At 47.2% G+C, this 23972-nt stretch overlaps 2 protein-coding genes across 3 annotated transcripts in view; both read left to right on the forward strand.

Annotated features, from left to right (window-relative positions):
* The first annotated feature begins 1422 nt into the window (after positions 1-1422).
* On the forward strand, positions 1423-10742 carry EXOSC2 (exosome component 2). Its single transcript, XM_073314064.2, has 9 exons — positions 1423-1655; positions 2780-2881; positions 3414-3459; positions 4143-4232; positions 5083-5148; positions 6310-6378; positions 7251-7427; positions 8611-8739; positions 9824-10742. The coding sequence occupies exons 1-9, from the start codon at positions 1531-1533 to the stop codon at positions 9902-9904; spliced, it is 885 nt and encodes a 294-aa protein (XP_073170165.1). The 5' UTR covers positions 1423-1530; the 3' UTR covers positions 9905-10742.
* A 4158-nt stretch (positions 10743-14900) lies between these two features.
* The window catches only part of ABL1 (ABL proto-oncogene 1, non-receptor tyrosine kinase), a 120022-nt gene continuing 110950 nt past the window's right edge, over positions 14901-23972 (forward strand). The window contains exon 1 of one of the 2 annotated variants that reach the window (XM_073314945.2): positions 14901-16710. In XM_073314945.2, coding sequence (XP_073171046.1) covers positions 16575-16710 — 136 coding nt within the window. In that variant the 5' untranslated portion in view covers positions 14901-16574. The remainder of the gene's footprint in view (positions 16711-23972) is intronic. The other variant, XM_073314948.2, reaches the window with a different exon arrangement.

The raw sequence follows: 23972 nt of genomic DNA on the forward strand, positions 1-23972 counted from the left end.
TTCCTGTCCACCATGGTCACGTCACTAGCAAGAAGATTGCTTAGGATACATGGGGATATCACTGGTGGATCTCATTGCAGGATCAGGTCTAATACAAGACAGCACTACAGCTCTCTTCAGCTTCACTTTGGATTCTTTTCGCTAACACCAGGGCTGTCAGGAGCAACACCACTGTGGGGTAAGAGGCGAGTCACGCTGTGGGATTCAGCACAGCAGCTGAACGGCAGAAAGGATTATGATGATTTGGCTCTTCTGAACATGAACCAGTTTCTTCTGCTATGTGTTTATACAGTTCCTGGCTCTATGACGACCCTATGCTGCTTGGACCCTTGGGGGGCTATCACAGTGCAAATATTTAATAACAATAACAGCTGTTCTCTGATATAACCATCCACCCAGAGAAGATAATTTAGCTTACCAGATGGACGGCTGTGCTGCATTTAGGCTTAATGCAATGGGAAGCATTGGCTGATGACCACGGTATGATCTCTCTCTTAAATCCCTAAGTGACAGGATGACTAGGTAAATGACAAGAGCTGGTTTTTCTTAGTTGTAAAAATTAGTTTCTTAACATTACATTCCTTTTCCTGTCTACGTGTAGACACTACATTCTTGCAGTTTCAGTCAGACCAGTGGTGCTCAACCCACGGGCTGCTTGTGGCCCAATCAGCACACAGCTGCAGCCCATGTGACCTCCTCTGGGCCATACAGGTAGTATATAGAGAGAGTGGATGTGGCCCACGTAACCCATGGAGAGCTGCATAACCCATGGTTGAGCTCCACTGAGTCAGACGCTCATTTAGCAATGCCGTGAGCTGTTAGACAGCTGCTGTGCCCCGGAGTAGGCTGTGTCTCAGGGATAGCTGAAATGAAGCCTGTGCATGACAGAGTTGTTGAGTGCTTTGGGATCTGGTTTGAAGGCGCTGGGGCTTTAAGGAAAACAATAATTAGCACGAGACTCATGACAAAATCATGAGAGTTGGTAACACCGCTGCGGCAGCATCGTTTAGTGGGGATTTGCTGCTCCCCACCGTTCTGCAGGGGGGTGGCTGCCCGCTGGTGCCAGTGCTGGCCATGCGTATAGGGCCCGTGGGCCCCAAGGGGATGTGGGGCCGAATACGCCCACAGTTACTATGGCCGGCGTGCAGCGCTCACTATGAAATACTGCCTCTGGGCATTACCAACATGTGGCCTGTCTTGGGGGGCCATTTTCCTGTAGCCTTAAACCCCACAACCAGCACTGGAAGGCACCAGAGCCCGAGGCAGCTTGCCAGCACTAAACTTGGCTCGACACCTGTCCCTTCCTTTGAACCCAACGCAGTGAAGGCCAGTCCCGCTCTCTGCCAGGATCCAATATGGCTTCCCCAGTCTTGTCACTGCTGAGGCTCGCCGGGCCCTCATCCAAGATGGCGGCGCCCCAAGCCAAGATGGCAGCTCCCACGCACGCGCTTGCCTGTAACTGACATGGCGGAGAGAACGTGTGGTTCAGACGGGCACTGAAGCCTAGGAAGGAAAGTGCCAGGAGTTAAGATGGCGGCAATAGAGGTGCGGCTGCCGGTGGCCCGCAAGCTGGTGGTCCAGAGCCTGGCGCAGGGGAGCGACAAGCACCTGGTGGCTCCGGGGGACACGATCACCACAGACACGGGCTACATGAGGTGAGGGGCCTCCCCCAGATTTCTTCCACCGGTAGGGCCCTTCCCCGCAGCTCAGAGACTGTGGGGCAGTGTCCCTTATCCCCCCAGATATGGGGCTGTGACTCAGCCGCCCCCCCCCCCCCGGCGCATGGGCTATGGGGCAGGGTCCCTTATCCCACCAAACAGGAGGTTATGGCGCTGCCACACAGCCCTGGGGCATGGGCTATGGGTCCTTATCCCCCCAGACATGTGGCTAGGGTGCAGCCCAGCGCCCCTCCCCAGGGCGTGGGTTATGGGGCAGGGTACTTTTGTCCTCCTGCATCCCAATGGCAGCCCTCCCTTTCCCCCCATCCTAGCAGCTAAGGCTATGGGGCAGGGTCCCTTATACTGCACGGAATGGGGCTATGCTGCAGCTTCCCTGTCCCCTTTCCGAGGGTTGTGAGACAGGGTCTCTTCCTCCACACCATCCCAGTGGCTACTGGGAATTAACAGAGTTCTCCTTCAATCCCATGTTTTCTGGGGGGCTGCTCATTCCTCCCTGCCCCTGCTTCTACCCCCAGAGTCGAGATGCAGAAAACGGCTTCTCCTCGGGGCTGGGTCCGCAAGCGAGAGTCATTGTGGTTACTCAGGGGACCCCTGAACACTTGCTTGCCCTGCTTTGGTTTCCCCTCCAGCTCACCTTGCTGGTGAGGGGTGGGGTGAGGTCTGATGTGGTGTGGTCTGGTCTTCTTTATCTGGCTGTTAACTTCTCAGTGCCCTCACGCTATTGCTTGGCTCATGCTTAGAACTGGCCCTAAGTCACTCTCCCTCTCCGCAGTGTTGGGGGGGGGGTTATCAGTCTCACTTAAAGCTGGACCACTAGTGCACATGAGGATGTAGGCTGAGCTATGTCACCACCTGCAGGTATCTTTATTTCACAGACTCTTCGCTGGGAACCGGGTAGAGAGACCTATCTCAGCCCTAGAGTGGTGGGGAAATAGCCCCCTTTCTCTTTCCTGTTTTAATTCTAGGGAGCTTGGGAACTCTTTCCCTAATAACTCTGTGACAGTTCTAAGCCAGGGGTGCGAAAAAGTTGGTTGGCCAACCCCAGGGTGGTCGGGATGGCAGATGTATGTGTGGATGTTTGATGTATTCTTTTTTGGCAGGGGCCATGGCACGTATATGGGAGATGAGAAACTTGTAGCATCTGTAGCAGGTGCTGTGGAGAGAGTGAACAAACTGATCTGTGTCAAAGCTCTGAAAACCAGGTGAGAACAGACTTTGAGGCAGAAGTCATTTTCTGAACCTATTTAGAAATCAGATGTTCCTTCTGTGTAATTCCTAGCACTGCATTTCCCACTTAACGACTTCAGAGAGGGTGGGCGTAAGCCAACAGATGGTCTCAGTGTGTGTCCAACAGTGGGAGATGTTAGGGTGAATGTAGAAATTGTCAGACTTTATCAGATCAATACTTCCGTCTACAACAGATTGGTGGATTTCGTAGCCATATTATTCATGTATTGTTAGACCAGAAGGGACCATTAGATCATTTAGTCTGACCTGCGTAACACAGGCCAGAGAATTTCATCTACTTACTCCTGTACTGAGCCAGTTGTAAATCCCTGGTAATAAAGGTTAGTACTGGAAACTCTTGCCAGCTTGGCCCTGCCTTTTTTTTTTTTTATGCTGTGTTTTTAATCAGTCTCCTGCTGATACATGTATCTGAGTCGAGCGATGTGTCTGAGCCAGTCTGGGAAGAGGTTTGCTTGAACACAATTTCCCTTTTTGTCTTGCTCCCAGGTATAATGGGGAAGTTGGTGACATTGTGGTTGGGAGAGTCACAGAGGTAAGGCGAAGGAGATCCTGGCCACTGTTTCCTGCCAATGACTCGTTTTCCCTGATAACACACTAAAACCAGAATTACACTTGTCCTACATTTAAAATGTAAGAGTGTTAGTACAGGTTAGTAGTGACAACATAGGACTGTAATTGGTGCGTCTGTGTCTGATCAGTGACATTTCTAGTGTGCCCAGCACCTTAGCATCCAGCCTTTTTAGCACCTGCCACTGGGCATTGAGGGAATTCAGCATCTTACTGTAGTGGACCTTTCCTTTTTTAAGATCCTGAATTCTATTCCAGGCTGAGCTGCTGTGTGACGTTAAGGAAGTCATTGCCCATCTGTAGAATGGAGATGATATCAGCCTCCTTCGTTAAAGGGACATGGTTAATGTAACATTTAGTTGGAGTCTTAAAAATTGATTTAAAAGTCGTTTTGTGTGCTACATCTGTGCCTGAGATCCCCTGTTAATGTTCTTAGTGGATGTTTGTATCGGGTGGGGTATGTTCACATACACAGAGAACAGCACAAATCTCGTCACTTACTCCTCGTTTTTGTCTGTATGAAGTTCCTTGGTTGGTGTTGATTGCTGGGGACTCTGGTTCTACTGGCCATTAAAAATCCTGCTCCACTGGTAAGCACATGATTGATGTTTCAGAATAACAGAGGAACTTCTCTCACCTTCCCCTCAGGTTCAGCAGAAACGATGGAAGGTGGAGACCAACGCCAGGCTGGATTCAGTCTTGCTTCTCTCGTCCATGAACCTACCAGGAGGGGAGCTGGTGAGTGAATGCCAAGTAGTGTGTTGCTGGATTCCTTTCTTGCTGCTCAACGGCAGCAGATGTGAGGAGCTAGGCGCTGAGATGAGCTGCGAGGCTGCGTATCTCTTTCCCCAGTTGCTGTTGCGAGTGCAGCATTGGTGCCCAGCTAATTCATCTATGCATGCAGGTCTGCAGGTTAATCTGGTGTATCCCTTTCCAGGACCTTCTGCATGAAGGCAGCTCATCCCATCAAGTGTCATTCCATCTACATAACTGATACACTCGGTGGATAGGACTACACTTGAAGCTGGAGATGTAATGCCCAGCTGGGGGGAGACATACCCACCTTCGCCCTGATCGAGCTAGCATGCTAAAAATCGTGTGTAGCTGCAGCAGCCTTGAGTGCGTGCCTGCCAGAGGCACTAGATATGTACTCGGGCCAGCTGCTCGTGCTGCATTTTTAGCGTGCTAGCTCAATCAGAGCTAACACAGGTATGTCTGCTCAAGCTCAGAATCCCATTCCCAGCTTGAAGTGTAGATGTGTATCTGTTCCTGTAGCTGTTGCACCTTTTACACTTCTGGGTATCATGGTACTTTGAGATAGAGGAGACGTATTGGTCCCAGCCAGTCAGCTACCCTCATCCTGGCCAGGCTGGATTGTTCCTACAGCATATTCTCCAGTGCCTTACCCGATCAAACTGCGTCCAGCAGCAGAGTATCCCTTGGAAGGCTTTATGATCTATAGAAGGAGGCAGGTGCTCTATCTGCTGATCTAAGGAGGCCATGCCCCATAGCTTGTGGTGGACGGAATTAAAATGGATGGGGATCAGTTACTTTTTCACATGACTTTTCCTCCCTTTGTACATTTCAGAGGAGGAGATCAGCAGAGGATGAGCTTGCAATGAGGGACTATCTACAGGAAGGGGATCTTATCAGTGTATCCTTCCTTCGTTTGCATTTAGGCAGGAAGCGTCTGTGGGTCTTTGGTGCATAGCCGAATGCCGGAAGATTAACTCTCTCTGTTAATCAGAACATGAGCCTTTCTTCTTCATATGTGTGACCTAATCCAAGAGTTCTCTCCTCCACCGCTGACTGAAATAGGTGGGACAGGAAGGGTGTTATACTCCCCTTTGTTTCCACCTGACATTTTTCCGCCTCCCCAGTTCTGTCTGGCCTTAGGTCCCATTTTTGCCTAAACAGTAGGTGTATCATGGTCAGGAGCACTGGACAGCCTCTCCATGAGGCTCTAATCCTGTTCTGGGATGCTTGCTTGAAGGAAGCATCTGTCCTAGGATGGCTGCTGGAGGTAAACAACATGTGCACACCATCCCTGAAGGCAGAGATCATCTGCTGACCATCGTAGGAGACACTCAGTCTTAGACTCTATAACAGTGGGTCTCAAACTTTTTTACTGGCGACCCCTTTCACATAGCAAGCCTTTGAGTGCGACCCCCCTAATAAATTAAACACACTTTTTTATATATTTAACACCATTATAAATGCTGGAGGCAAGCGGGGTTTGGGGTGGAGGTTGACAGTTCGCGACCTCCCATGTAATAACCTCGCAACCCCCTGAGGGGTCCCAACCCCCAGTTTGAGAACATCTGCTCTATAATCTGTTTTATCTGGTGATCTCCTAGGCTTATCAGGCTGGTCTTACTGCCGGTCTGAATGCTGTTCCCCAAATCCTTCACCTCCAGTTTGCTTCTTCTGCACATTTGCCCTCCCTCCCCACTTCCCAAGGACTAATTGTTGGTGGGCTAGCTGGGGGATGGACCTGGGCTTGTGGGCCTGTGTTGTCTTGGATGCTAAGATATGCCACTTTGTCACTCCATAGCGTGTATTGCATGGCCCTTTGTGAGGCTACCAGGCTGAGAATAAAGATTGAGCTTTGAGCCCCTAGGCTGCCCTGAAATGACCAGGAAAGTACCATCAGACAGCAGTGCTGGGGATTGGTGGAGAACTATGGGATAAAGGGAAACTCCACCTGAATATTTCGTTTGTGGGTTGCCCAGCAGGAGCGATGGGAGGTGGGGGAATGAAGGCTAGTGGGGCTGGTTGGAGGCAGACTTCTCTTTTCCTTAAGCAGCACTGCCAGGCAGAAGTCCAGGCAGTATTTTCTGATGGGGCTGTATCACTGCACACACGGAGTCTGAAATACGGGAAGGTGAGGTACCGAGCAGATTGCTACTTTTCCTTGTCACTGGAATTTGTTTGGCTGTGCACCAGCGTAAATGAGAGCAGAGTTGGCTCCCGAGTGCGGGGTCCTTCAGCATGAAGGGTTCTAGATAAGAACAAGATTTTGTTACTAACCTGTATCTGCAGGCTGGGAAGATGAAGGGACTGGAGCCCAAAGTGAAATAAAATGCAGAGTTCCCCTGTGTGAAATGTATCTTGTCCATTTGCCCTTTAGCCCTCCCTATCAGCAGTTACAGATAGTGAACCCCTTCTGGGTATCAGAACCCTGGGGAGAAATTGCTCTTGGCTGAAACTTCCTGATAGCTCTTCCTGCCCGGAACTGCCCGGGCCTTTTCCTTCTCTCTGTTGCCCCAGGACTCGGGGGCTTTATGTGCTTGGCATTTGTCTCTGGTCTTGTGTGTTGAAATAAGTCAATGGGCTGTTTGTAATTAGGCTGCAGTTCACAGTTATCAGACCCGGGATATTAGCACTTCAAAGCTGAAAGCGGAGCAGGATTACTGTACAAAGGGTGAGGGACGGTGACTGGATCAAATGTGCCGCTAAATGGAGCCTCTCTCGCTCTTTGCCTTTCGGGAGGGCTGGATGGGATGTTGGTATGATCACGATATTAGTACATCTCTCACTGAAAGCTTCCGTAGACTCTTTGTCTTCAAAGGGCTGCCTGGGCATTAGTTAATCCTCCCAGCACACTGGAGGCAGGCAGGGTTGATATCCCCATTTCCCAGACGGGGACAGCAAAGCCCCGAGTTGAAGCTGACTGGCTCCCAGACCACCAATGGAGTTGGTGTCAGTGGTCGGGCCACACCCCTCTCTTGTTAAGTGTCATGCTCTCCTCTTCAGCTTGGCCAGGGTGTGCTCGTTCAGGTTTCTCCCTCCCTCGTGAAACGCCAGAAGACTCACTTCCATGATCTGCCCTGCGGCGCCTCTGTGATCCTTGGCAACAACGGCTTCATCTGGATCTATCCAACGCCCGAGCAGAAGAATGAAGAGGCAGGGGGCTTTGTCACCGATTTGGAGGTGAGGAAACAGTGCTTCAGCGGTGGTTGGGTTGGTTAGTTGCTCGTCAAAAGGCCTCATTATCAAGCTGTATTTCAATAGCCTGGCGCCAAGAAACAGGATCCTGGTATCTATGGTAAAGGGAACCCGTGTCCAGGGAAAGTGCTAACCTAAGGGCTTACACACATTTCATAGCATGGCCCACGCCTGAATAAAGAGATTGTCACTGCGGCATCTCCCCTTTCGTTCACAATCTCGGAATGTCCTGGAGGACACGACAGCAGTTGCTTATGTGGAACACATGAAGGAAATATTTATATCTGTAGCAGTTTGCTAGTGTGAATTAGCAGTTGGAAACAAGGAAGGGAGCCACCGCCATGGGAACAGGCAGGTCTCTGGGAACCACCACAGCTGGCTCAGTCAGCACCCCCATGATTTGTTCACATATCTAACGCACAGTGAACTGCTAGCCGAATTCCTAGCCCTTTAATATTGGCAGTAAACCGCATGCATCCTAGCTGAAACAATGGACTGTTCCATTAGCACTGCCTGTGTGGAGTGAGTTGGCTTGTGTGGGGAGAGGGTTTTCCTTGCACAGACAGCTGCGTAGCTTCATGGTGATAGTCTGTGCTGCCATGTGGGGCGCCCAGGTTTAATGCTTGGTCCTGATCTCTCTCGTCCCTCTGGTGTGTGCTGCAGGCCTGGTGCACTCAGCCAAATTAAGGAACAGCATCAATGGGCTACAAAAAGCTGCAGTTCAGCTTTTGGATGGCAGAACATTGCCCGAGACATGGAATTTTAGGTGGGGAAGTGGAAGGAGGTACACATGGGGAATTGGGGGAACCTTCAGAGAAAGAGTTTTCTGTCTGAACATCCAGGCTTCCTTTATAGTGGAGCCATATCGTGGGCAGTGAGTAGCTGTTGACCAGAACTGATAGACCACATTCCTTAACTGGCAGTGTGGAAAGAGCCCAAGATTCCTGGCTCCCAGTCCTTGCTTTAATCACTAGTTCCCCTGCCTCCTTAGACGTTTGAATTCACTTTCAGGGACAGAAACTGTATTACGTAGACGATACAAGTTACTGGATGTGGTTTTCGGTTTGGAGTGATGCTTGTGTTGTCCTAGACCTCCAGTACTTCCTTGCAAATTCATCCCTTTCTCACATTCCATGTTTTTCCCCTTTTGTCCTTGCTTCCCTCTCAGCCAGTCTCCTTACATGACCGGGAGGTAATCTCACGACTCCGGAACTGCATCCTGGCTCTGGTTGCTCAGAAACTGATGCTCTACGACACCAGCATTGTGTACTGCTACGAGGCCTCCCACCCCCATCAGGTACTGAGTCCAGTTGCTGCTTTCTTCCCTCCCTGCTGCACGGGCCACACCACTTTACCCCAAAGCCAGTAGGATAGGGCATGCCTTCGCTGCCTGGGATCCACCCAGAAGGTCCTCTGTCATCGTAAGCGGCAATATGATGTCCTCTGTCACAGCGTGAAGCAGATGGCTGTGGAAAGGTTGGGATGGGGATGGGTTGAAAATCCTACATCTGGTAATGTTCAGCTTGGGCTCTATAGAAACAAATATCTCCATCGCTAGCAACGACAAGGTTTCTTCCCTGCATGAAAGAACAGCCCCTTCCTGTCTGATCCCCGTCAAACCTATTGGGTTTGGAATTGCACCAGGATAGGGTGAGGTGAGGAGGAGGTGTCTCACCTAGAATGGACTGGAAGGTCAGAGTTTTGTCTTCTCTCTCCCATATGCACATCCCCTTCCGATGCTGGAAGGTTCCTGGTGCCCAACTTTCTGTAGCTGGATATGGTGCAGTCAACGCCCCTCTGCCCCACGATTTGTTAATGATTTTAATGCCATATGCTATCACAGAGATCCCATCAACAAGCCTTTGTTGTTCTCCTATCCTCGCCAAACAGACAGACTTAAATGTCTCCTGCTTTCATGTCCGGTGTCAGCCTCCCAGGCACGGTGGGACATGTAGTCAAGCTCCACCTCCAATATAATGCTCCCTCTTAAGTACCGAAGCACATGATTTAAGAAGGGCTGTGGTGCCTGTACCCTCAACTCAGTAGGTATAGACTCGTAGGGCTGGAAGGGACCTTGAGAGGTCTTCTAGTCCAGTCCCCTGCACTTGTGGCAGGACTAAATATTATCTAGACCATCCCTGACAGACCAGGCAAGACTCATTAGTTCCCCTCTCGTGCCCTTGGGTTAGTTTGCTGTCAGGACTTGGGGCATCTGTTGTGATTGTTGCCAGTAGAGTCTGCTTGGCCCACAGCCCCCGTGTTTCCATATGCTGCATTAACACCTGCCTGCAGTTCATTGCCCTGTGCACCTGGCATGGCCTCGTCCACTTCATGTGCCGGGGTCACAACTGCAAACGTTGCACTTCTCCTTTTCACTGCAGATCAAGGACGTTCTCAAACCAGAGGTGATGCAGGAGATTGTGCTGGAGACCCGGCAGAGGCTGTTGGAACTGGAGGGATGAGGGAAGGAGATATGGCAGCTTGGAATCCCGCCAAAGCAGCATTGACTCCCCAACTTCCTGCATTGCCCCAATCCCTTAAATGTCTTTCCAGAGCTCAGAAAATACAGGATTCCTTCTGGTTTGTAGGGCAATGTAAACCCCTACAGACTGGACATATGGTCTTTGTGAAGAGCGGCTGCCACTGGGATGTAGCTTGCTAGACTGGTTGCCATGGTGGGCAATGTGCTTTTAAAGTGCCCCTAACGTGGGCCACATTGTTAGGACAGAGGAAACAATGTATTTTGTTTTGCCTTATGGTGTGCGTCTGTCCCCCGCCCCGGCCGTTCCCCAAGGATCACGTAGCCGGTCCCAGCAGTGGTTGATCATGACAGTGATAGGAGTTCTACCAATATGTCCTTTATTCAAGAGACACATTTTTCCCCTCAAGACCCACATTACAGCTACCCATCTCCAAAGGACGGGACTCATCGCCGAGCCTGTGAATGGTTCTGTCAGCGTGCTGTGCGGCTCTCTCTGCCCCCTTCCAAACACACACTGGATTTGGATGGTCAGTTCTTGCATTTTCTGCCCTTAGAATATAGCGTACAGAATGGTACAAAGACCTGCTGGTGCCAGGTGGCCATCTCACTGTGTATTGAGTGCCCAGAGGTAGTAGTCAGGCAAGGTGCCTTGATCCTCCAGAGCAAAAGGCTTCTTCCCATCCCATGCATGGAAGTGATGATCCCAAGTGTTTTATTTTGTAGGTCTGATACTGTGAGCTCTGGTAGTGAAGGATTTAGCTGTTGTTTCCTACTAGATTTTTCTTTAAAAAAATCTTCAATAAAGAATATTTTTTGAGAGAGAATCTGTGAGTCGTTTGTTTGGATGAGCTTGTGTCCCACCGTGATGAACTGGGTCTCACTATGGAACCATTCTTAGGTCAAGTCCTTCCTGTACAAGGACGTCAGTGGCTGCACTATACCCTGCTGGGTCCCATCTCTTCATCCTGCCTGTGCAGAAGTGGCTGAAGCATCCCTTGCTAAGCTATTGCTAGCTATCTGTCCCTCTCCTCCGCACCCACTCTCCATCAAGACGTTGCCAGCCTCCCTGCATGGGACATCTTGCCCTGCATGGTGCTCCTGTGTGGTGTTCGTGTGCTCAGTGTAGGGTGACCAGATGTCCCGATTTTATAGGGACAGTCCTGATATTTGGGGCTTTGTGATATATAGGTGCCTATTATCCCCTACCCCCGTCCTGATTTTTCATACTTGCTGTCCGGTCGCCCCAGTTCAGAGTGGCCTTGCTTCCAGTGGTTCCTATACAATAGTTGCTTTCCTGAAAGATCCCTGGGGAATTAGGTCAGGACCATCCGGGCCGTCCTAAGGAGGACTCCTCACCCCTTAAAATATGGGTCCTCCCTGGGATCCTCAGGAGAGTGTGAGGTTAGTGGGTAGAGCAGGGTATGTTGAGTCACAACTCGCATTTCTGGTTCCTGCTCGACCACTGTCTGCCATTCCTCTGTGCCTCAGGTTTCTCTGTCTGTAAAGTGGGGATGATGCCTGTTTTATAAGGGAGGTCAGAGACTGAATTAATTGGCTTGTAAAGTGCTTGGAGATTCTGGCTGTGATGGGTCCATTGATAGAACCAAGAAACTTGTCCTGTTTGTGGTTTAATCTAATACTGATATTGAAAATCCTCAGCTCAGCCCTTTGCTGCAGGAGCCTTTGCTCCAAGACTTTCCATGGGAAGCAGATATATGCCTCAATTTGCCTTCCATCTCCTTCGTGTTGCCCCCTGCAGTTGCCTTTGACTAAGCACTAGGTGGCAGTTTCCACTCAAGTTTTCAGAATTTCAGCCTGGCACTAAGCTTTATATATTGCATCTTCCAGCTGTTAAATGAGTATTTTGCATGTTCCATGTAATGCATTCCACGCAGCAAGGCCCAGGAACCTTTAGTGACCAGAGCTGTGATCTGCATCTGAGGTTTGAGAACATTTCCTACTAAACACTGTGACAAACACATCATCAAGTTGGGAGGAAAAGTCTGGATAGATTACCTCCTTAAAAGCTGGTTTCAGAGTAGCAGCTGTGTTAGTCTGTATTCGCAAAAAGAAAAGGAGTACTTGTGGTACCTTCGAGACTAACAAATTCATTTTATGCTCAAATAAATTTCTTTGTCTCTAAGGTGCCACAAGTACTCCTTTTCTCCTTAAAAGCTGGAGCCTGTGAATGATGCAGGCACCTCTGCCATTCAAGTATTCATGGAGGAAAACAACCCAAGAAGACTTAACCACAGGGGTGTCCTTTCACCGTTACCCTGTACGTGTTAGAATTGGTTAGCAGCATTTATTTTCCTTGTATGATAGCAGATTATGTTCTTTTACCCAAGTCACTGAGTCAAGATTTTGTTTGTTGCTGGAAAGGGGGAGTTTGGGGATTTTTGCCCAGCTTTAGTATGTAGCTTTTAAATGCTATTGGGTGTGGAGCAATATAAGTAGCAAGACAGTATTCAGCAATGGTTCCTGCTTTCCAAGGGGATTGACTCGGGCAAAAGGCGGCCAGGTGAATTACCCACATTCTACCCTGTATCCTTAACTACTCTCTCTGCCTTTAAACCACGTTCAGCACCTTAACCTGGTTTAAAAGTGGGCTGAGGGATGAAATTACTGCTCTTCGCTGCCTCCCAGGAGGGTTTTGTCAGCTGTCATCCAGAAATGGCTTGATTGGAAATTGCTATGTGAATTTAAAATATTGCCATATTTCTGGACCTCTGGCAGCCTCTGGCACACTATAACCCTGTAATAGTTCTTGGAGGAAGGGGGAGTGCAGATGGGCTTAAATCTTTCTTGAAAGTAGTTTAGCTAATATGGTTGAAAGATGTGAGAGAAACCAATTTCCAAATGAGATTAGTGCCAGTGGAGACTGAGTTGCTTGGCTTGGATTTAGACCTGGGGCTATCTTTCCTCCCAGCGCTCTACTGTAACCATGGGACCTCCTCTTGTCACCAGCAGGTTCAGGTTCAGGAATGGAGGAAGAAAGGAGCCTGTGGTGCCTCTTCTTGAGTGGATCTCTAATCAAAATGGCCCATGGTCAGGCTCAACTTTCAGAGGAAGAACAAGGAAGGGCATCTATCTATCTAACAGAAAATGTGCAGTGTCTTTGCCTGTAGGGGGCTTCTCTGATAAGACCGCCTTCCATGCCCCAGTTTGTCTTTCACCAGCCCCATCTCCTCTCACATGTCTACGTAGGTCACACGGGTCGATACACATGGATCTGCAGCCAGAGATGGGTGAGAAGTTAGTTAAAAATCCAGCCCATCTGTTTCAGATCTGAGCTTTTTGTTTCCTTTTGGTTTTAGCAGAGGAAGTTTCCAGCTCTTAGTTAGATTCCTTGGACGTGTCAAACAGGTGAAGGTGTGTGAACATATCAATTACTGTGAAGCCAAGTAACTAACACTTACTGGTCCTGCTGGGCGGGGGCCTCTGAACAGAAGCATCAGCACAGGTAAGGGGCTATTTCCTTTCATGTGTTCTAAGAAATGGAATCTGATATTTTTTCTAAATGGCCACTAGAGGTCTCCAGTGGTCTATGCAATTCCTGCTAGTGCAGCAAACCCACAACTAAACCCTGAAGGCAAGTTGCAAAGGGCATTTCTGGGGTTCACATAGTCTCTTTATTCAATTCCTGAACTGACATGTTCCCTTATCTGAGTAGGCTGCTTTTGATTCCTGCCCTTCCCCATAACTTGCACTGAGAGGGAGATGAGCCTAGGCTGGGATTTTCAAAGGAGTCTTAGGCTGTTAGGTGCCAAACTCCCATTAAAATTGGGTACCTAACTTCCTTAGGCACAATTGAAAATCCAAGCTTTTGTGAGAAGAGGATCCATCACTGTCTTCACAGGGAAGTTGTCCCAGAATAAAGTAGAGGGTGAATTTAAAGCATGATAGCTATTCTGGAATAATTCCCTGTATGGATGCTCTTTTCCTTGAAATACAAGAGTCCTTTTCCTGGTTTAGCTTAATCCACTTTGAAAATGGATTATGCTAAATGAGAAGAAGGCAGTCTTTTTCCAGCATAACAGCGTTCACATGGGGAGTTCTTCTGGAATAGTTTATTCTGCAATAGTTATTCTGGTCAATTTCCCCATGTAGACAAGTCCTTTGAGAGAGTAGTGAGCCAGGGTGTACAAGGGGTCAGGTGAGAGATCCAGCTTGGGGAGCAGTCTGAGCGAGCATTAGCAGGAGGAGTGGAGTTGCTGGGAGGAGCAGACAGGAACAGCATTGAGTGAGTAGACATAAAGAACAGTGGGCACCAATGAAAATAAATGATCATTACTGCTTATGTAATTAGGTTAATTGTGGGCATGCCCTCTCAGTGGGCCTGATCCTGTGCAGTGCCAAGTACTCTCTGAGAACAACAACTGCTGGGTGCACCTGGCAGGATCAGGCCACAAGACTTGGAAATGCTGCCAATATCTCCGTGGGCACATCCCCCAATGTGGTAAAGGACTCTCTTCCAGGGCCCCCACCCTGGGAAGTACAGTGCCAGAGAGGCCGGCTCAGAGCAGGTCTGGGAGGAGGTGTCTGGCAAGCAGGAGCCCACCAGCGTGCTGGGCGCTGTGTGAGCACGTAGCAAAAGCCCGCCCTTGCCCCACACATTTTACAATCTAATCCCCCCAGCCGGCCGAACGGGGGACGGAAGGAAGAGGTATTATCCCTATTCTACAGGTGGGGAAACAGAGGCAGGGGATAGTGTAACTGACTTGACTTGCTCCAGGTCACATAGGAGTGGTAAGGGCTATGTGGGGGGGGGGTCACTCCCACTAGAGACTCCCCCCCCCCCCAAGCTGCGGTGGGACTGTCAGACAATTGGGTACAGTTCCCCCCTATCTCCTCTGACCCCTCCCCCCACTTCTCCTCCCCTTCCCCACTTTTCTCCCCCGTCCTTCGCCCCGCCCCCTGCCCCGCCCCCGCCCGCTGCGTGCCCCGCCCCTCGCAGCCTCGCTCGGGCGCCAGCAGGCTCCTGTCATGGCCGCCGTGTGCCGCGGGCTCCTCTCGCCCTGAGCGAGCCGGCAGCGGACCCCCCCGCCCGGTGCCGGTGCCGGTGCGAGCCCCGCGGCGGCGAGGCGGCCGGAGGCAGAGGCGGCGGCTGGCCGGAGGCAGGGCGGGGATGTGACTGGCCGGGGCGGGGGGGAGCCGGGAACTCGCAGCCGCCCCCGGGGGGCCCCAGCCCCGGCCCCTTAGCCCGTCACTGCCCCCGCTCCTCTCAGACGGCAGCCCTGCCCCGTCCCGTCCCTCTGGGGTCCCCTCCCCCCAGGCTGGGGCTTAATCCCTTCCCTGCCCTCCGCCCCAAGGGGCTTCCTCCCTCCTCAGACTAGGCCTTGCCCCCCCCCCCCTTTGGGGCGTTTGATCTCCCCTCTCCCCCCCACCAGCGCTGAGCTTCATCCTCTTTGTTTCCTCTCCCCACCCGAGACTGGGGTTTGACACCCTTCCCCCTTGTCATACTGCAGTCGTGTCTTCCCCCCCCCCCCCGCCGCCATTATTCTGGCCCCTGGGAGCATTCAGGGCATGTGGGGATTAGGGTTCTTGGCCTCTCTAACTCCCTTGTCAAGCTTTGGGATGATCAGAAGCCATAGCCTTGCTATAACTCACCAAGCTGGCCTTTCAAAGTGTTACGCTCTCCAATTGGGATGAAGCCAGCCCCGTCACCCCAGCTTGACCTTTTCTGGCTGCTGTGCAGAAACCTTCCTCCTGGAGAGCATCACTGGACTAACGCCTCTTTCCTGCCACCAGCATCGAATGACCTGAGTAGAGTGGCATCTATATCCTTCATGAGCAATAAGGAACAAGTCAGGTTTGGCTTCTCTGCCTTATAAGCAGCAAGCTGGTGCAGATGGGTAATTCGTTACCCATCATATCTTGATGATTGTTATTGCTTCTGCTCCAAAATGATCCTGAAGTGCCCAATCACTTGCTTCACTTTACCCAGAGCATCAGAGAGGTAGCAATGGTAAGAGTGGCAGAAAACCTGTTATCAGAGAAGGCAAATCTGTTGGGCTTGGATGACTGCAAGTTCCACCACTGAAACATCCCCCTCACTCCAAAGTCATTATGGATCCCCAAAGACTTTGAACTGTCTGCACCTTGTTTATTTGGAAATCTAAAATGACTCTAACACACTTGACTCTCTCTGACTTTACTAATACTTGAAGCCAAATCGCTGGCTTTTTGGCCTTTATTAACTAAGTGCTATGCAAAAGAAAAGGAGAAAAAAAGAAACCCTGACATTGATTGCAATGGGAATAACTATTTCCTGCCTGGGTGACCCTATATGTGGTTTTCTTATTGGTAAGATGAACTAGTTCCCACTTACTCAGTGGAAGACTCATTACAGACAAGAACTTGAAACTTTGGTAACACTTGTAGCTACTAAGTAAGTGGAACATCTTATAACTCTCAGCTTTGCATAAAGCCACCTGAAGAGTCTTGTTGCAGTTTTTAAAGAGTGGAAAGAATCTGTGCACCTGACTGAACTCTCTGCTTAAAGTGATCAGTTTGCTGATGCAGTAAACGCAACAAACGCACACATCTAAAATATTATTTTACTTCCAAATTCTCTGCCAACCTGGAAGATCAGGGATCTCCGTCTCCACACCCTTCTTGTCCTGGGAAAGATTGCCTATTGTTACTTTATGGGGCAGCAGCCTGGAAAAGTTCTTGGGGACCAGAGGAGGCCAAGTCTGCCTGCCCTGCACTTTATCAAAGGAGCAGGGAAGAAAGAATCATCTAGGCATGGAGGCCCACATTGCAATGTCTTCGTGGAACATGGTAGGTGTTTTGATTGCTGCCCTGTTTGATTTGTAGTTAGCCTGCAAATTAGTGTTTTCTTAAATTGTATGAAATGTTTTGAAAATGTTTTGAAAGAACATTTTGAAATGTTTTCAGAAAGAAGGGTATTAGCCTTTGTGTCTTCCCTCTTCTGCTCCCTAAGGTTTCTGGTGACCCCTCTATGTGATCAGCTGGTAAGATCATATTTTTTTCATGGTTAGATTGCTGTTTCCCAGTTTTGTGAAACCCCAGTGGGCATTCTTATATAGCTAACTTCGGGGAAAGCAACTTCTTCATAATGTTATCCAGGGCAGACATTTTAGAAACATTTTTTTGTTTGTTTTTTGAATCCTTTGAATTCTGTATGTAAAAGATTTGGACCAATTGACTCAAGTGAGGATGCTGTGCTTCATGTCATGACTAACCTTTTTTGCGTCTACGTAAAGGGCAACTGAAATATATCACTTTTGTTGAAACACTTATATTTACTATAGTAGTAATACCCAAGACAAAGAGAACTGCTTTGTTTTGTTTTTTACTTTGTGTATTTGACATCTTTTGTGGACGCTCATTTTCACTGTGCTCCTAGGTAGCCAGTGAGGCCTCAGTCCTGTATTATGATGCTCATGGAAGCAGAGGTGTTCGCCTGTGTGAAGCACCTTGCAGGACTGGGAGCTTAGTGTCACCTTATGTTTGTGTGGGCCTTGCACCCAGTAACGGGACAGAGAAATGTGATTTTTAAAGCTTCCCCCCCATTCCCCCCAAAAAAGGGCAGTGGGATTCAGGGGCAGGTTAAATGTATTTTTAACTGATTAGATTTCAAGCTATGGTTCCCCTTTAAAAGACAGACAGACAGAAAAATATGTTTTTTTTACTAAATCTCTATCCCGCATTTACTTTGAGTTCAGAAGTTCTTCTGAGACAACATGCTACTAACTGCTTTCTTAGGCTAGAAAATATGATTCTGACAATGGTCATTTAGCATTTTTATTCCACTTAGAATAACTTTATTCATGCAGGAAACGGACCAGCATTTGTCATCTTTGGCCATCAGATAACTTTGAAAGCTTTGCTTTCTCTGAGAACACAATTAAACAGCAGGTGAAAAAGTTTATTAAAATAAATGTGCCCGACACTTATTTTGTAAGGGGACTTAATTTGTGAAACTATTCTTCATCCTGAATTTCCCAGTGTTCAGGAAATTCAATATCATTCTTAACATTATTTGCAGACAGATGCTGCAGAAGTCTTGAGTGTGTTTAAAATATTAAAATAATCAATGATTAAAAATGATTTGTATTTCTCCCCTCTTCCCACACAATGTGTCCGTACAGTGATTGTTTGAAAAGTGAAGCTAATTCTTGGGAAGCTGGATGATAGGCCTATGACAGCTGTGGTATCAGTGGCATGTTCGCACTGCAAAAACACTCCAAACCAAGTATTTTATTATTTTTTAATCAAATACACATGTCTGCCCCATCTCTGTTGCCTCTGCTTCTCTAGACCAGTGGTTCTCAAAGCCGGTCTGCTGCTTGTTCAGGGAAAGCCCCTGGCGGGCTGGGCCAGTGTGTTTACCTGCCACGTCTGCAGGTTCGGCCGATTGCTGCTCCCACTGGCCGCGGTTCGCAGCTCCAGGCCAATGGGGGATGCGGGAAGAGTGGACAGCATATCCCTCAGCTCGCACCACTTCCCGCAGCCCCCACTGGCCTGGAGCGGTGAACCGCGGCCAGTGGGAGCTGTGATCGGCCGAACCTGTGGACGCGGCAGGTAAATAAACTGGCCCTGCCCGCCAGGGGCTTTCCCTGAACAAGCGGCAAACCGGCTTTGAAGAACCACTGCTCTAGACAGAGCCTCAATCTTAGATGGGATGGAGCGAGAAACAGAGTACTAAACTGCAAGTAACACAATATTCCAACCGAGTTTGGTGTTTTGATCTGGGAGTCAAGGCAGAAATCCTGCTTTTTGATCATTTTACAGGAATAGACAGAAGGTAACTTTTTGTCAGGATGACATGAGGTCAGAAGAACCCAGCACATTTACAAGAAAAAATATTGTCTATTATGGCAATACTCCATATGTCCACAAGAGACCTCAGTGTCTTGATTAAAAAAAGAATACAACTTGAAAGGGAACCTCAAGACTCATACATCTGTTAAGGGGACTGCAAAAGTTCAGTCTCGCTTATCCACATGAGGAAAAGCTTCTTACCTCAGTAGCGCAGCTAGTATTTAAGACTCTGCTGCTGTTTCTAGTCATTCATCCCTGTTTTGGGCTTGGCATAAAAGCATAGCTCCTGGCTGAAACCTTGCCTACAAAATGTTACCTTGGGAATGAATTATATGTAATTTTTTAAAAATAGTCTGGTTGTTTAGGTTGTAGAGAGGAAAAACATAGCTTCAGGTGCTCCCCGTCTCTCTCAAATTGCGTATCAGTAGTTTTCTTGCCATGTAAAAAAAATAGTCCATAATCTGTCTTTACTGCCTTTTTGGTATATGGAAAGAGAGTGATTCATATTTCACTTCTTATTCGTAAAGCTGCTGTGGATCATATGGTATAAAAACAAATTGGGATTCTTTTCAGGATTTTAAAATCTAATTGTTTTATGTAATTTCTCTTTAGTATTTTCATTACATGGTTGCCTGTAAGATCTAAATCAGTGTGTGCATGTTCTCTGCCATATTGTGTGCACCATCTTGTCCCCCGGAAAGTCAGGTGTCTCGTTTTCAGTCAAACCTAATGCGTATTTAAAGAGAAACTGGAAGCTGGGCTACCCAAGGTAAGGTCTCAACGAAGGGACCTATGTCATCGCAGATAGCTGAGAGAGGAGCAGGTGGAATGGCTTGTCACCCGCAGCAACGTCTGTTTAAAAGAACACTATATTTGGCCTTGGCACAAAGGTGACCTATTGAACAATTTTTAATATTCTTTTTATAAATCTCTTAGCAAAGTCCATGTCAGTCTGTCTTTTAAAAATGATTGTTAGTGTTAAAGTTCCAAGGAAGGAAAGTTTATAAAAATAATTAATGGCAAAAATACATTGATAGGTTTAACTCTACCATACACAGAATGTCCCCATGAGAGAACAGAATCCCATTGAGTGGACATTATGTATGGGACATCTGTCACCCTTACATCAAGTAGTACCTTATTTAATAAGCTGTCCCATTGATTTCAGTGGAGCCACTTTCAGAGCTAAGTTCTATTTAATATAAAACTGACAGAACCACACCCATATGCAATGTTTAAAAAAAATCTCAAATGCCTGAGTGTTCTGCACTGCTAGTTGGTTAGCAACATGGTTAAAGTGTAAGTAATTATGGATAACCATGTACATCAAAACAACCTGCATGAGAGTAACTCCATTTTTAGCTATTGTTCATTATATAATGCCAATAATGCCCTACATGCTCTCAACATGTAAAAAGACAAGTCATCAGACTTTTGGCCCCACTAATGTCCATCTGTTCTACTGGAGTGGTGCAAAGGGGCCTTAAATCTCTCCTAAATGGCCAGCTGAAGCTTTCCCCACCATGGGGGAATCCTCAACTGGTGTACAGCCATCAGAGCTTCTGACCCTTCCTTCTTCCCTTCCTGCCCCGATATCGGAGCTGTTCTGTGGGCTGGAGTTCATTGTGATCCTCGCCAACATAATGGCTTCTGAGGGAGGGCAGTTCCAAGCCAGTTACAGCATCCCTTAGAGTACTTTAACGTGCACCATGGGCTGCTTCAGTTCCTGGCCAGCCTAGGGTTAGGGGAAGTGGAAAGGCCACCTGTACCTCTCCTCCTCATGTGATGAGCTCATGCTTCTTTCAGCAGAGGACTGAGTCCAGGGTCCCTGCCCTGAAGAGTATACAATCCATGTCTGCTCTCTCTTAGAGGAATGAGCTTTTCTTAAGAGGCATGCAGCATTTTGTACAAAATGGAACGACACGTGGCTTCTTTAGTATTGTAAGACAGTTGTACATAATAATACAACCATATTATATTAAATACAAATTACAGTTAATGGAATGCTAAAGCACTCACGTCAAGAAACACAAAATTGAAGTTCTCATAATAACCTTAACTTGCCCTTTTTGTACTCATGGAGCCTTCATTTACCCTTGGTCTGCAGCTGCTCAGCTCCTTTTCAAATGAACTGAAGTGTGAGTGCATATCGGAGGGCAGAACTTGGCCCACTGAATGTTAAAATATACATTTGGGTTAGTAATAAAAAAAATCCATATGTATGATGGATGGAACTTAACCTTATTAAGAAAACTTTAACTTTTGCATTGTTTGACTTGAGTGTAGTGTAAGATTATTAATAATTTAAATTAGTATATATTTTTGGATTTAATTCCCTTGGTTTTTTTCCAAACACTAACGCTACACACTCTTTATTGATAAATGCTAGGATACAAAGAGAGACTTCATTTTTGTTAGTATCTTTACACCTTGCCCAGAAACTTACATTGACCAGGTGCTTATGGGACTCCCATGTTTTCCTGTTCATGCAAGTAGAAGACTTCCACACACTTATGTAGCTTAAAGTCTACTTAAGGGCAGTTTGAAACCTACTAGACTCATGAGATGATAGTGAATTTCCAACTGCTATTGGGAAAGTCCCGCTGTGAAGTGACCATGCATGGTTGTGCTGCATGAGCCTCCTTTGCTGCAAGGCTCATTTGGAAAGTAATTGAAACTAAGCGTGTGGGGGGGGGGAGGGGAAAGAGGTGATGGTGGGGAACTTCCCAAAGGAGCCCTGAATATGAGACTTTCTCTTCTGTCCTTCACTTCATTTTAAGTGTATAAAGAGGAGCTCCCTGGTAGATAAGAATTAAACCTGGGCTCAAGATATTTTCATTCATTATGTTCTTACAGGTTTCAGAGTAACAGCCGTGTTAGTCTGTATTCGCAAAAAGAAAAGGAGTACTTGTGGCACCTTAGAGACTAACCAATTTATTTGAGCATGAGCTTTCGTGAGCTACAGCTCACTTCATCGAATGCATACTGTGGAAGCTGCAGAAGACATTATATACACACAGAGACCATGAAACAATACCTCCTCCCACCCCACTCTCCTGCTGGTAATAGCTTATCTAAAGTGATCATCAAGTTGGGCCATTTCCAGCACAAATTCAGATTTTCTCACCCTCCGCCCCCCCCCCCTCCCCAAACTCACTCTCCTGGTAATAGCCCATCCAAAGTGACCACTCTCTTTAAAATGTGTATGATAATCAAGGTGGGCCATTTCCAGCACAAATCCAGGTTTTCTCACCCCCCCCACCCCCGTCCAAAAACCACACACACAAACTCACTCTCCTGCTGGTAATAGCTCATCCAAAGTGACTTGGATGAGCTATTACCAGCAGGAGAGTGAGTTTGTGTGTGTATGGGGGTGGTGGTGGGGTGAGAGAACCTGGAAATGGCCCACCTTGATTATCATGCACATTGTAGGGAGAGTGGTCACTTTGGATGGGCTATTACCAGCAGGAGAGTGAGTTTGTGTGGGGGGGGGCGGAGGGTGAGAAAACCTGGATTTGTGCTGGAAATGGCCCAACTTGATGATCACTTTAGATAAGCTATTACCAGCAGGAGAGTGGGGTGGGAGGAGGTATTGTTTCATGGTCTCTGTGTATCCACAGTATGCATCCGATGAAGTGAGCTGTAGCTCACGAAAGCTCATGCTCAAATAAATTGGTTAGTCTCTAAGGTGCCACAAGTACTCCTTTTCTTTATGTTCTTACAGAGCTTAGAAAAACGGGTCCTCAATCTCAGTTGGGCCTCTAGGCACTATTGTAATATAAATAAGAATAGATCGCTGCTGCTGCAATCACTACCACTACTACTGTATAATCATGTTAAACTTATCACTTGTGAATGTAAATATAACTCCTTTTTCGGGTTTCATGACAGGATGTCAGACAAGGTATAACTGTTAGCTGACTTCAGATAATCTAAATGTTTATCTGGAATAATAACACTTCAATTTCCAGGTTTCAGAGTAACAGCCATGTTAGTCTGTATTCGCAAAAAGAAAAGGAGTACTTATGGCACCTTAGAGACTAACCAATTTATTTGTGCATGAGCTTTCGTGAGCTACAGCTCACTTCATCGGATGCATCCAACGAAGTGAGCTGTAGCTCACGAAAGCTCATGCTCAAATAAATTGGTTAGTCTCTAAGGTGCCACAAGTACTCCTTTTCTTTTTACTTCAATTTCCAATAGCAGACCTGTGCTAATTGAATATTCAGCGAGTGGTAAATTGATAAAGCTGAAGCCTTGAATTACAGTACTGTTGACTCATAATTTTTAAATCTCACAACTGTGTAGAATGTTGCTGCAGTCATGTTGATATACTCCAAATGTGTAGCATTGTAGGATTAAACGTATGTTAGTGTGATGCTTATGACATTAGCCTGTGTTTACTTTGTTTCTTCTACACAGTGTTGTGACTGGTTTATGTTCACTTTTGCTTCTGTCTGTATGAATGTAGTAAAAGCCAAGTATACTCTTGAAAATAGGAATTTTTTTAGAATTACTTACTGTTTCACATATCTTGTGCTTTCCATATTTTCTGGCCTGTATTTTATGTACTATATCTATTGATATCATCATAAAGAGAGCCACTGTCTTCACCCAGTGGTCTTTTGTGATGTGGGTTTACTGTTGCTGCACAAGTCGTCTTCATGTGCATGCCAGATGTATTAAAAGATCTGCTGTGAATCACTGAGGAGTATTGTTGTAGAAATATAAAACCAATTTAAGCAGAAGTTACAAAGGGTTTTGTTGGATATTCTATCAAATCTTGTTTCTGTACTGATGGAACTCAAATTAAACTTGAACTGTAGGAGTCAGTCTGCTTATCAGTGCTTGCTGTTCTAGTTTAAAGGAAGGTGAAGCACTAAATATTGGACAGAAATATTAATCAGTATCCAGAGAATTTTAGCGAACAATTATGATGGCTCTTTCCTACTCTCTTTCAATTATTCCTCTTTAGCTACTGTATTTGACCCCAGTTCTGTACTTAAATGCTCAGTGTGAGTTTTGTTGAAGTTGATAGGAGCTGCAGACACTGGAGGGCAACATTTGGTACAAATTGTATAACATTGCTTAAGTTTTTCTTTTTTCTTTTTATTTATTTTTTTTTTTTTACACTCTGGGAAGATTCCCTTATCCACATGCTTAGTTTATCTGTCTAGAATGACATTCCCTGCTGTGTGTTTACTAGGAATTCTGAATGCAAGTTTCCTTGAGATTCAGCCTTCAGTGCTGCCTAA

This window comes from Lepidochelys kempii, chromosome 16, assembly GCF_965140285.1.
Source record: "Lepidochelys kempii isolate rLepKem1 chromosome 16, rLepKem1.hap1, whole genome shotgun sequence".
NCBI lineage: Eukaryota > Metazoa > Chordata > Testudines > Cheloniidae > Lepidochelys > Lepidochelys kempii.